Source organism: Chiroxiphia lanceolata, chromosome 4, assembly GCF_009829145.1.
Source record: "Chiroxiphia lanceolata isolate bChiLan1 chromosome 4, bChiLan1.pri, whole genome shotgun sequence".
NCBI classification, from domain to species: domain Eukaryota; kingdom Metazoa; phylum Chordata; class Aves; order Passeriformes; family Pipridae; genus Chiroxiphia; species Chiroxiphia lanceolata.
This window is the reverse complement of record NC_045640.1, coordinates 50,131,082-50,144,979: the sequence shown is the minus strand read 5'-3', so window position 1 is coordinate 50,144,979 and position 13,898 is coordinate 50,131,082. Positions and strand designations below refer to the sequence as shown.

Below are 13,898 nucleotides of genomic sequence, written 5' to 3'. Positions count from 1 at the left end.
TTGTTTCAGTAATTTGTAGAATTGTCTAGACAATATATTTATAGCAGCATAACTTATCTAGATAAAAAATAATCAATGTAGCAATTAGAAGTTAAAATTGAAAATTTGTTTCCCAGCTATAAAGACACATTTTTTAAGCTTTGACTTACAGCTTATCTAACTATCTTTTTCCAAGGCAAAAAAAATAAATGAGTTTTTAGGTAGATTATTAGGCAGATTAAAGTGTCCTGTATATTTTATTCTGTTATAGCATTTAAAAGACAATAACACACATACATTAAACCACCAGGGAAACACATGAAACAACCACATTACACAAGCAGAAGTGTGTCACTGTCAAAATTGAGTTGCTGGAGAATGATTTTGTATCAATAAGGTATTCCTCCTATTTTAAATTCAGTCAAAATTGCAGTTATACAGACAAAAGTTTGAAATGGAAACAGATAATGGCTTAGCACCTCAAAGTTGCCTGAGGGAGGGAAGATGAAGTAATGTCACCCTTCCAAAAAATGACCCAAACCAATCTCTGTCCTACATATGCATAACTATAATCCACCTTTTTACTTGCTTTATCTCTGACTTTGAAAGTAAAAAAAATCAGATGTTATTCATCATACACCAAAAACAGAAGCTATAGTTGAGCACTCATTGCCTGTTTATCTACTACATTCCCAACTGTAATGATCCCTTGCCCATAATGGAATTTACAACATACTTATCTATCTATGGATGTGGGAAATGGCAATTTAATTCACTTAAGAGATGCTGCCACTTAACATATTTAAAAGTTAAATTTCAAAATAGAATCTGGTTGATGAACTCTAGCATAATGCCTTTTATGTGGAGGTTTCCTGCTGTTTTCAGAGACAAAAAATATCTGCTCTATTAACAAGTGCCCAGAAACTCCCAGGAGAAGAAAGACTGGTACAAACTGAGAACCAGCCTAAAGGACAGAATATTCTCCAGAGAAGTGCAAACTAAGCACCACCACACTATATCTCTTTTACAGTACCTTTACGCTGCTAATGGCACATTCAGTAAGGCTCTTATACATCAGCCAATCTATTAATTTAACTTTTAGTGTTAGTAAATCAAATGACTTTACATGCAGGATTACCCTGTTTTAATTCCTTCCTAAGGAAGTGTTCAACTAGAACTAGAGCTGTCAGAGACAGAGCCAGTATGTGACAGTGCTGGCTTCCTTTGCCTCCTGCTGAAACAGCGCTGTGGTGAAGTTTTCAGTTTTCCCTCTCACCTCTCAAATTCTAGACAGCATTTGCTTTCCAATTTAACTGTTTTATCATCTGGCTCCGAATCAAATACAAAAGACAGAAACAGAAATGAAGTGCAAAAAGTTATTTTCTACAGGCCTGCTCAATATACTCAAGTTTGCTTTTTAAATTATTTGTAAGTGATGCCAAGTAGGCTACTAATATGAAGCGCAATTGAAAGATTCAACCTTCGAATTACAAACAGCCCCATAAACAAATAAATAAAGCAGTGTTTTTTCACTCTTACCCCTAAGTCCTATATAAATTTAAACCAAACGTATAACAGTGGCAATCTCCATATTTTTAGTGGTGTATCTTTCAGTGAACACTTCTGAAAAATTCCCCTTTATGATGCAGGGTTCTATTTGTGGCTCATCTGGATGCACTTCATCTGGAAATATATGACTTTAGAAAAAGTACATTTTAAGTTGAGCATCTTATAACATGGACAAAAGTTGGTTTTGTTTCCATGCATTCACTTTTAAAATTTTTCCTGTGATTGTTTGACTTAGTAAAAGTTAAAAAGTAATAACTAATGTCTTGTCAAGCCTCAAGCTACATAGTTTTGGCATGAATAGTGGTAGACAGTTCTATGCAACCATGCAGAGTAAAACTGAAACTGGCCTTAAAAATTATCCATGAAAAAAAGAAGTTCTAAGTTTTAACAACACAGTCAAATTGAGGCTGGTTTTATATGCACTTTGAGAGTGTGACAGAGGTGGTGAGTCTCCACCAGTATTTAGGCTTAAGTATTCAATTAGTTTGCAGGCAAACTGGTCAATCCAGTATTTTGTTGCTATTTAAAGCTCTACGCTCTTTAGTTAGGCTTTCAAGAACTCTAAAAGCAAATCAAAAGACAAAGCAGCACTTCTCCTTTATGAAAAGCTATAATGTTGACAATTCTGGGTCAATATTGTCTCAGTTACAGAAAATCTGGGTTTAGAGGATAAGACAGCACCTCTCACATGACTGAAGTACTTGCACTTACTAAGCAAGTTTTGTTTAGTTGCACAGTAAAGGAAACATTTGATTTTCATTTAACGAAACATTTAACAAAATACCTAAGTTTGCATCGGAAGTGTCACCTGTAGAAGAAAATGGTATCTTCATGGCTATGGTGGAACTGTAATGCCTCTGTTCTTTCCGTACTCGGAAATTTGATACAGGTAGTTTCTTCAATCTGTTTTAGTTCCTCCAGAACTTGCAGAAAATGAGTTGGTAGTATGTGGAATACATCCCATAAAGGCACTCCTTAGCGAACACCAAAGAACTTCCTTTTTTCTGTTCCCATTCCTTGGGAGGTTAGTGAATGGACAGGTTCTTACTGAGATAAACTAAGATCTTTGGTGATTTAAAATGTAATTGTTCAAAGCAGCTGCATAATCCACCATCAAACATGTAAAGCATCATTTAAATAATCTCCATTTTGCTCTTAGCATTTTATGCATTTTGCATTTGTCCCTTTGAGGGAGTGATTTATGCATTCAGCATTTCGTGAGGAATTGTTATTATTCAAGTTAACTCATTTCATGTTGAAATATTTATCATGAACTTACCCAGATCTCACACACAAACCTAGATACTCACTAACTGAAACTATTTCAGATATGCTGCACAGTCTCTTTTATGCCATCTCTGCTACTATTTAAAAAACCTGATACATATCACAAGTTAATTTTCTAAATGATAAAATCCAGGTTAATGAAAGGAATTTCTCACACTACAACTTCCTATATGAATAATAAACACCACCACGTGTTGTGCCGATGCTTCTCCTGTTCCTGACATGAAGATCTTTTAATGATCCACAGCCCTTCTTGCCATATTGGTTACAGGTCATGTCCTTTGAGTAAATAGGCTTAAGAAACTGGTGAACTAAAGGTATACTCTACTTAAGAGACTGTCTTAAAGAAGAGAAATACTTACATACTTCTTATTCTGGTGGTTCTCAACACTATCAAATATTTAATTATAGAAAAGAATAGGCAAATCTGAATATTCTAAAGGCACTGACAATAGAAATATCATACAAAAGTTACCAGTAAGAACCATTCTCCTTTTCACTGATCATAACTGCATGAACAAATGATTCTAAAAAACTCAGCAATACGTTGTTTCTTACTAGTAGCAATATGAATTATATCTTATTTCCTTTGTACTTCATAAGGTATCTGTTCCCATCCAACTTACCTTGTAGGTGCTTCCTAACACCACAGAAAGTAAATGCAAGACACTTTTGAAAACCAGGTCTTACTGATGCACATTAGAAGTGCTGATGTTACTTCTCTAACATCACAAAAATAGAGATTTTAAAGCTGAAGAGGGTAATGTTAAATAATTTAATTTCAGAACATGAACCTTCTCAGATGTTGACCACTTGAAATGTCTGTCTAGAAGCAGAAATGAATAAGAAAAACATTACCCCAAATCCTGTCATCATACCCATAATTACTAATCTAAATTTTCCAGATTCTAGCATTTATTTACTACTGTCTGTATCCATGCCACTAATGTATCTCTAAGTACAAAAATACATGTTATTGCAAAATACTTACGGCAGCTGTGTTCTTCACTGCATTTCCTACAATCACCACGACTCTTCCTTTAAAGCTCTGGAGCGTTGCAGTTGCTGGGCACTGGACAAGATCCCCTTCTGCAGTAAATGCTGATGCAAATGGTACATTGATGCTTCCAGAAATATGGCCACGGTTAAAGCTAAGAAGGATCAGTTAAGGAGATCTGAAAGGCAGAGAAATCTACACAGCTGTAGGATGAACCTGCTCTTCATCCTGGCTGTCACGATACAGCAGTGTTGGCCTTTTGTGATAGTATATTTTGACAAACCATATTTGCTATTTACTCATATGAAGGAAAAAACTTCTGACACTACATATGACACAGCACTACAGAAAATGATCTGCTAAATGAAACACTTAGTGTTAAAGAACCAATATCCACAGTATATGTAATTTTGTGGATTTTACTTCTAATCAGCTCTAGTCTGATAATAAGAGCCAAATACCAATAAGCAGCTGGAGCACCTCTTCTAGAGGAATTTTATGCAAAAGGAATGAAGTACTTACAATAAGAACTAAAGCTAAACAGGGATTATTGAGAAACATCCTCAAAACTCCTGTCAACCCTCCCAAGGCCTCTACAATTTTGATCCAAATTGAAATTCCAATGTACATGCCCTCAGATTCCTAGACAATGAGCACCATATATATTATCTGCAGTCCCACTAACAGCAATACTGAAAAGCAAACAACTCTGACACACAGCTAGCTGTCCTTCACTTTCAGAGGATGAACATTCAACGAAATTTTTTAAGCAAATATTGAATGTGAAAATCTCTTAAATAAAAATTCAGTTGGATCGCTACTACCTAGCTTTTTATGAATTTGAGAATACACCATGACCTTGACAAAACTCTGAATTACTTTCCTAGACTGTACACACATGCCTGGAACACTTCCCTCTCCCATCTATAAGCAAGAACAGCTTTGAAGAGATGAAAAAAAGCAAAGTTCTGCAAAAATATACACAATGTCAAATCTCTAGATTAGTCACTCTATTACTGTACTTGCAGAAAGCTAGTTAAATTTATAATTAAATCTCAGAATCTATTAAATAAAGAAGCTGTCTTAAATGGAGGCAAGATTTAATTGATTTAGCTTAATATTATCATTAATTTCTTGTGATTTATGTAACAGTTTCAGTTTTCTGATCATCATTGTTATATGGCTATTTAAAAACGTTTGAAAGAACAAAAGATGATCACATATAATTCATTAATGTTGTCAGTTTATTTCTATTTTGAATGGGAAAATTATATCCCTCCTTCCCTCATCTGTGCCAACTCCATTTATAACCACATAACTCTCACTGCTACTGACCAGGTTCTGAAATGATCATCATTTAGACAGAAGATGGCTTTGGTCAAATTGAATTGCTTACACTTACACCACTGAGTATACTTAACTGCTCAGAGAACCTTGACCTAATATTTTTAAGAAGTCCTAATTACTAAAACAGTTAATAAAAATGCCAAGATTTTGTGCTACAGACTGAGAGACCATAAGTATGCAGGTATAACTTTCAAAACATGAATGAAAGGCTGCCAGTATATCTGCTAACATGCTAAATGAAATAAGCCTTAGATGAATTGCTAGCCAACTGAAACAGTGCTTTGTGTATAAAACCTTTTCATTAGAAAGTCTTCTGTTACGAAGCTGTTTATTGGGAAAGAGGGCTAGTAGCTCATGGCCTTGCAACATGAGATTCATTACAAAAAAATTCCTTAGCTTTCAAAAGCATCCTATTATGAAATACAAAGCATGTTTGATACTTGTTGGAAGTCCTCTCATCCTTTTTTCAAATCACTCAGAGAACAAAGTGAGAGTGAGTTTTAGCATGACAGGCATAGATGATGAAAAAACCTAAAAACAAACTTAAGAAATGATCATATTTTTGAATCATCTCACAGTGGTCTATTACATTTTAAAACACATGCCACATACAGACTGCCTGATCTTATTGTACAGTTTGTTGAAATTTTGTGACAAACACAAAGACTGTTTCCTTACTGTGCGAATGAACAGGACACTGAACACAGTATTCCTATGGTTTCCCACACATATTCATAACTGCTGACAGTTCAATAGCTTTCTACATATCATATATTTTCTTCTTCAGCGGACATACAAACCAATTAACTCAAGGGTAATTCTATTACTTACCAGGCTGCCTTTTTAATAATGACATTTCCTACCTCCTAATACCAGATGGGTATTAGGATTTCAGTCCACCTATTATTTAAAGGACAGGACATTTTAGTCTACCATAAACCTCAACCAGACCGAAACAGCAGCAGCAGTCATTATAGTGCACTATTCAAGCTAATGGAGACTTCCACTCTACAGGGTGGCTCCTCAAGAAATAGAAAGTCTGATTAAGATTTCATAACATGAAAGACAGCCTTATAAAACCACTTAATTCATAGAACTCAAATGATTTTGAAATAATTGAAATTTTGAATCTACTCTGCTAGATTAGAATAGGATTAGTACAACAGTAGAGCCTATTAGCAAGCTATTAGAAAAGCTATAGAAACATTTAAGCAAACACCTTGCCTTTCATCCTGATTGCACAATAATTACTGGATTTATAAATAAATCCATTACTGTACACAGATAATAACCTTTCAGTGCAATGATTGTAGTATAGGCATTTAATATTACTTGCTTTCCCTCTGCTTTCTCCTTGGTCATTTCTAGGAAGCATCTTAAATAATTAATAACACAATGCTGAATGTAGAAATAGAAACAGAATTTAACTCTGTAGTATCAAAACTTTCTAAGTTGTAACAATAACCTTTCATAGTTTTTACTTCCAGAGACTTCTCTTTTAAACTGGAGTCTAAAAAGTAATTTCTTCATCAAGAAATGCTTGGATTCCTTCAACCATTCTGATCTATCTGCACAGCAGATCACATTACAGGTGCAAGTCTGGCATACAATGAAAGTATAATCTCTCGAAAGTAATGATTTTAATTTAGAATGTTACAAAATTCTATGTAAATAATAAACTTAACTCTACATAGTAAAAAGTATGTTTACTTTTTTATCTTCACCATACCTTATCATAAATATTGGTAAATATTTAATAGAAAAACATGTTAGTGGCAGTGCTTTTCTGCATATACAATTATTTTTAAAGTGGCATTTTAACAAACTAGATGAAAAAATTAGGTTTAAACATTATTTAAATTTTTTACTACATATTTTAGCCCAAATACTGGCATTGATCTATCATTCACTTCATTGTCTAGAAATTACACTCTTCTAATACACGTACGATATGTTAGTAGCATTTGTTAGACACCAGAAGATCCTCTCTCTTGGTAAAGATGTTGGGAGCCTGTTGAATCTCTATCACTGGAGACCTTTAAGAATAAGCCAGACACTGGCAAAAGGAATGATCTTCTTTTCTCAAAGTGAAAGGGGGACTAAAACTCATAGAACAGTTAAGGTTAGAAAAGACCTCTAAGATCACCAAGTCCAACTGTTAACCCAGCACCATCATGTTCGCCATTAAACCACGTCTCCAAGTGCCACATCCACACTTTTTTGAACAGTTCCAGAGATGGTAATTCCCTGGGCAGCCTGTTCCAATGCTTAATCACCCTTTCTGCGAAGAAATTTTTCCTAATGTCCAATCTAAACCTTTCTGGTGCAATTTGAGGCCATTTCCTCTTGTCCTGTCACTTGTTACCTGGGAGAAGAGACCAACCCCCAGCTCTCTACTACTTCCTTTCAGATAGTTCCAAAGAGCAATAAGGTCCCCACTTAAACCTCCTTTTCTCCAGGCTAAACAACTATGAATCTTTTGTTATTTTCCTATTGAGTATTGTTTGCCCATTAAGAATTATAACTTGCAACAGAGTAAGCTAAGAGTAGACTGCCAAAAAACCCACCATCTACATCACTTTTGCTATTATGAAATTAACAATGCTTAAAAAAAATTATACAAACCGATAACAAGTATATTTCCAAATACTCTCTATAATGTTAAAAGTTACCTCTAATAATGTCTTGTCATTGTTCCCACTTTTAGATGGATGTTGATCAAAATGTATGCACCTGGAAAAGTATACCTTTAAGAACTGCCCCTTCCCAAACGCAAACAAACCGAGCCCTATAACTACAGTACTTCAAAAAAAAAACCACCCCAAAATCCCCCCCAAAACACTCCACATGCAAAGAACTATGTATTTGAAAAGGAACAAATGAGTAAGGGGTAGACAGGGTAGTGACCCTGATAAAAATATAGCTCCAAGATACCTTTAAGACTTTTCTGATTGTCAGCTACTGGAGAACGAAAGTTAGGGCAGCTGTATGGCTGCATTACCTAACAGTAGCATGAAGACACTCAATAGGAATCAATTTTCCACTGAGGAATTGACAAAGCACATGATCTATCAAATCTTCTTTATCTCCCTTCCACTTCACTGGAAAGCCTCATGCCCTTCCAAAATATTGTTCATATTAAATGGGGAAGGTCTGTTGACAATACCTGTTATGAAGAAAAATGTAGCATTAAAGCACTCATGCTACTGGTACAAAGTGATTTCACTAAACTCACAGCTTAAAATGGGAAGGCAAAAATACATTTGTCCTCTTCTCTGCAAACCAGGCCTCCCTCCAAATCCCCCTGCCTTCAGTTCTTCCACTCTACCTATACCACATCCCTTTCCATTATTTACCACTCTAACATCTCACTGCCTGCAGACAATGAGGAAGTAATTGATACAAGCACGATTTATCAAGACTGGCATTCAGATTTGAAGGATACTCTTCGCTGTTACGAATGTCCACCACCAGCAGCTTTGGCTTGCTAGGCTTTGTTTTCTTTATAGGTGTTTTGGAATGACTAGGTCCTGTCAACTCACACAAATCAATCAGATCTTCTGCTGAAATTCGTGGTGACACCTCTGCCTTCAGGTCATCCAACTTGATGGAATCCCTAGACTTTAGAAGAAAGAAAAATATATTAGAGGTCAAAGAATTAGAGACATGGTGTTCTTTGAAACTTCTTTGATAACCTCAAAGTGTAATAACCTAGTTAAACAGAAACACATATATTCCTTATAACTCTGAACTAGTCAAACTATCCACATAGAAAAGGTCCAGAGCAGTGCCAAACGCCTATCTGACAACTATAGCCCTATTTTCTGTTGAAGTTGTTAAAAAGAAAACAGTTTGACAATTTGTGCAAGTTTTTTCAGTTTGAGATTTATTAATGAATTATTCACTGTCACAACACCCGTAAGAACATTTCTCAGCATCAGAAAGTAAGTAAATTGGCTAGAAAACACTCTCTGAAAAGAGAAGCTGAAAGGTCTCATGCTTGGAGCAGAAAATATGGGTAGCAACTGGCAACTTGGCACAGAAACAGGGATGTCTCTGTAAGAGACAGAGCTAGCTAAACATCAGTTATTTCTGCAGCTCAAAGACTAGGCACTAATCAGGACACCAGAAATATAAGAAGTAGTCCTGTTTTATAATCCAGAAAATTTGTCCTTAGTTTTGTGGGATAAGGAAATTTACATATATAAATTTTTATTTATATAAGAAAATATATTTTGGGGGATGGGACAGATGACACAACACACAAACCTGGTAGTGTTCAAGCAACTAGCATGATAATACCTGAAATTATTTTTCGTAAGAGAATCTCCACTGTGAATTAACTCAGAGATATTCCTAAGTGCTAGTATTTCTACGCTCTACATTCTTAAAGAGTATCACAGTAGCCAATTTTCTGCTTTTAAAAAATATTCCATTTCTGTTATCTTGTTTCAGATTGCAGTGATCACACCACTACAAGACACTGTTTGCTTATAGCCTACGAAAAAAAATTCAAGAGAACAGGAGTAACGCTGAAGAAAATGGAGGCACTACTAATCAGTATTAGTCAAATTGACTGCTGTTAGCTTTAGTTTTTGTTTTAGTTTCTACACATACTAGTTTCTCATTTAACCTGAGGACTATTCAAAATTTAGAGAATATGCTAGACAGACCAGAGAGACCATACACATTTTTCTGAGTTATGTCTCAGAAAAGACTTCCTAGACAGTCCAGCAGTTAAGAAATACTTTTGCTGTAAAGCAGGTTATCAAAAAGCACTCAAAATTACAAAAAAAACCCCCCAAAAAACGTAATTATACTTCAGGGAATATATTAGGTCACCAAACTGCCTTTTCCATTGTACGTGATAGTAGTCAAAACAAAAGAACTTACAAATTGCTACTGTCAACACATAATTTCCTCCCAAGTTCAGAATAAAAGAGGTCAAGATGCTTTATAATGAGAAAAACACATGGTTTCTGGATAATGTATTATTTGTTTCAACAGAACAGTCAATCTTAAGGGAGACCTGTTTCCATAAAAATAACAGTGTAACAGATGGCACACCCAACTCCCAGTTGCTGTCTAGAGCCACCTCCCAGCTGAATAACTGCATTTTCCCAAGAGGAGTCCAAGGAAATGAACCGAAGGAGAGAAGGAAGAAAAAAAAGTTCAGACTCTTCTCACAAACTTCAGACTTGCCAAATGAATCCAGCAGTCCATATCTAGGGGATTCACACAGACACGTTTGCAAGATCCAGGAAAGGCAGCAATGTAGAAAGAGTACCGATTACGTAAATACGCACTTGGCTGAGACAGCTTAATTTGCCCGATGACTAAAACTTGCAGACATCACTACATCCTCCTCAGGCAACAGCTTCTCCCTCAAGAGAGTGATTGTGGAGCAACACCAAGGAGGGAAGGGAAGCAAGGCTGCTGCAAAGAGTTCAATCCTTAAAGCAGGGTCACATGATTAGAGGTAACAATAAACATTCAGGTAGCAAAGTCAGGCATTATAAATGTGGTCTATGCCAGCGAAGCTGGCTGAGATGACCTGAATTAAGTCTTCAGGAGAAACATTTACATTATGATAGTCTCTAATTACACAACCACTTTCTACTTTTATTTACACAGTTCTTCTCTAATGGAGTAGATGGGATGAATGCCTCGGGAACGAATGAAACTTTAAGGTGAAAGCATGAAGTCTACAGCAAAAAGCAAACCAGCCAAAATTCACCTAAGCCAATATAAAAACATTTTCTCCTTATCTAACAGTATAAAGCCATGAAAAGTGCTCTACAGATACACACTATCTGTCCTGCTAATAGATTTTAATAACCAGGACAAGCATTTTTTTCCTTTAACTGAGTTGAAAATAAGGAGAAACGCATTCAACTGTGAATTTTTACAACGTTCTTTGCTTTGACCTAGATTTGCATAAATGGCATATTTAGTGACACGACATCTCTATTAGGCTTTGAACAAAGCTGAACCTCCTCAACAGACTAGCTGGAAATAGAATTGCTGAATCAATTCTTTCTCTAACAACTGTTTTATCTGACTAATTTATTTCCTTCAAATTGCAAAGTGAAATACATGCACATACTTATAAGATAATCTTTCCTAATTATATTTAAAACACTGACTTTATCTACTCTATCTGGTAACAACTATATTTCATGTCAGACATTTTCTCACAGGAATTTTCTAATGAACTGTCAGGACATGCTAAATGTAGCTAAAACGAAGCTGTCAATCCTTCTACCCAGTCCTCACACCTTCTCTTAAAACCACCATCCTGCTACAGTTTCGCACTGGACTTGAGTTCAGACAGCTCTTGAGGCCATCACAGCTGCTGAGCACCCACATCTTGTGGATTCTTCTGAACCTTTAACACCTTTCCCACTGCTTTCCACAACAGTGTTCCAGCTACTGTCTACCACCCCAGTGACTACTCTCTTTGCCTAGGCCTGGCCAAGTAAGAGGAGATGCACAAGACACAGGCTGACATTTTAGACAGGAGGCTTCACATTTGTCCTAACTGTTGGCTTCAACTCCTGTTAGGCTTTATTATGTCATTGCAGGCACTGCTTTCCAGTTGTGAAGAACTAGAAGGAAAAGTAGGTGAAGGAAGTGAGAGGGCCCACTTTAAACCAAATCCTTGGAGTCAAGTTAGCTGCACTCAGAGAAAGTTTGTGTACTGATAGACTCTTAGTAATTGTTTACAAATATCCAACAAATTGTGAACAGTATCCAACTGAGATTTTGATTCTAGCTAAATTAAGTTGTAGGTAGTCATATCTCAAGACAGCTGCTTACAATATCTCACTAAATTTATCATCTGTAATTTTTTGCTTTATGTCATGAAAGGAGGGTAAGGATTAACCTATAACCCAAACCTATGGGGAGTACAAACGGGGCAAATAAAAAAAGTAAAAAAAAATACTTGGATAACCACTTGGAAAAGCTTAAAAAAAAAAAAAAAGCTAAAAAGCTGATCACATATATAAGATGCTTCTTTCTTCCTTTCAATTATCTTCCTGCTGTGATCTATTTACTCTTTTCCAAGGCAGACATGGGACATAATTTCTAAAACATCCCCCTCTTTTTCTTAAAAAAGGCAAATGTTCTCCTTTAAGGACAGTGCCAGAGAGCAGTTAAAAGTTCCCTCACACACTTGTGTAGCGTGCTCCTACAGTCTTGTCAATATACTCATGGGTTTAGAGATCATGTAAGAAATTGCATACTGACAACAACTCTGAAATTGAGAACTGCTCATAGTTGTGTAAAACTTGGTGCTAATAACACCAAGGTCATGAGTTCAATCCCCTGTATGGGCCATTCACTTAAGAGTTAGACTTGATGATCCTTGGGGGTCCCTTCCAACTCAGAATATTCTGTGATTCTGTGATACAGAGATGAACTTTCTGTCATTACTTAGAAAATGTAAGAATTATCAGAATCATGCACATTTTCACACCCATAACCACACACACACGTCTACATGTGCTAAGATACTGAGCTTAGTACATAAGTTGCTTTGTCTGTTTTCCTGCAAAGAAGAGAAACTTATTTTAGTATATTCTAACTTAAAGCATGGTTCATGCTTTAGACTATTCAGCTATAAGAAACTGTTCATTGGGGAAGAGTCTTTAATCAGCAAGATGGTAATAGGAAAAAGAGTACTTAAGCTGAAGTCTGGGGTCTCCTTGTCTCCCAGAAGTTTCTCTGACAATACCCGAAAATCTTTACTTTCAAAGTACTTACTCTTCTCACCCCATTAATTTTCAAATAGGTCTGGGAATTGCTAAGCCATATGTATTTACTGGTCTTAATAAGAAGAAATAGGCATTAAGAATTTAATTTTTTTTAATATTATGAATTAAAGCTGCTTAACCATTCTCAATTTAGAAGTCAAGGTTCAGAGAGATTAAAGCATTCCAGAACATGAGGCTGATACAATCATAGCTCCTATCTCTTTTCCTATTAGCCTGTAATCTCTTACAGGCATTTCATCATGGCTATTAAATGAAGATATACACTTTTTTAGAGAAAATAACCAACTATCTTTAATTCTGCTGAACCTGAACTTAACAGTTCCATCTGATAAATACAGGAGCTATAAAGCAACTTTTTATCCATGGAAAGTATAGCTTTATCTGAGTAGATGCAGGGTTTCTCCTCTTTGTCTTTGAAGCTAGCAAAACTTACTGCAAATAATATAAAAGGAACTTCAGTCTGAAAGTCAGTACAATTAAAATCTGGGGTTCAAGTAAAATATTCTATCCAAAATATCAAAGTCCTTCATAAGGAAACATGCTTCACTGAAGATGTCATTCCATATTTTTAGAACATGTTTTGCTTCTGAAATCAGTGTATGCACATATATCTAGAAATAAGACTAAAAAACATTTTAAAACAAGCTTATAAGATAATGGTCTAAGCCTCCCAACCCACCTCCCCACCATTTTAATGACCATTATTAGCAAAGGATCATACAAAAAGGCTTCAATATTTCTGATGTTCAGTGGTGACTGTTTATAGAGGAGGAGCAGCCAAACTTCCCGATTTTAGGAACTCTTTTCTAAAACTTTTCAACACTTGAGAGCCACTGTTCTCTACACAACCTCTTTAGCAAATTCATTCTTACACTTCAGATTCAGTCCTCCCTAGCCATCATATTCTGCTTCTCATGTTTCCAAGTCAAGACACTGGTGCC

The 13,898-nt window shown here is 35.8% G+C and overlaps 1 protein-coding gene across 5 annotated transcripts in view; it reads right to left on the bottom strand.

Moving 5' to 3' along the window:
• TBCK (TBC1 domain containing kinase) overlaps positions 1-13,898 on the bottom strand; it is a 98,246-nt gene that overhangs the window by 8,534 nt on the left and 75,814 nt on the right. For all 5 annotated transcript variants that reach the window (XM_032686263.1, XM_032686265.1, XM_032686266.1 and 2 more), the window contains 2 exons: positions 8,625-8,800; positions 3,827-3,986 (listed from right to left, as the gene is read on the bottom strand). In XM_032686263.1, coding sequence (XP_032542154.1) covers positions 3,827-3,986; positions 8,625-8,800 — 336 coding nt within the window. The remainder of the gene's footprint in view (positions 1-3,826; positions 3,987-8,624; positions 8,801-13,898) is intronic.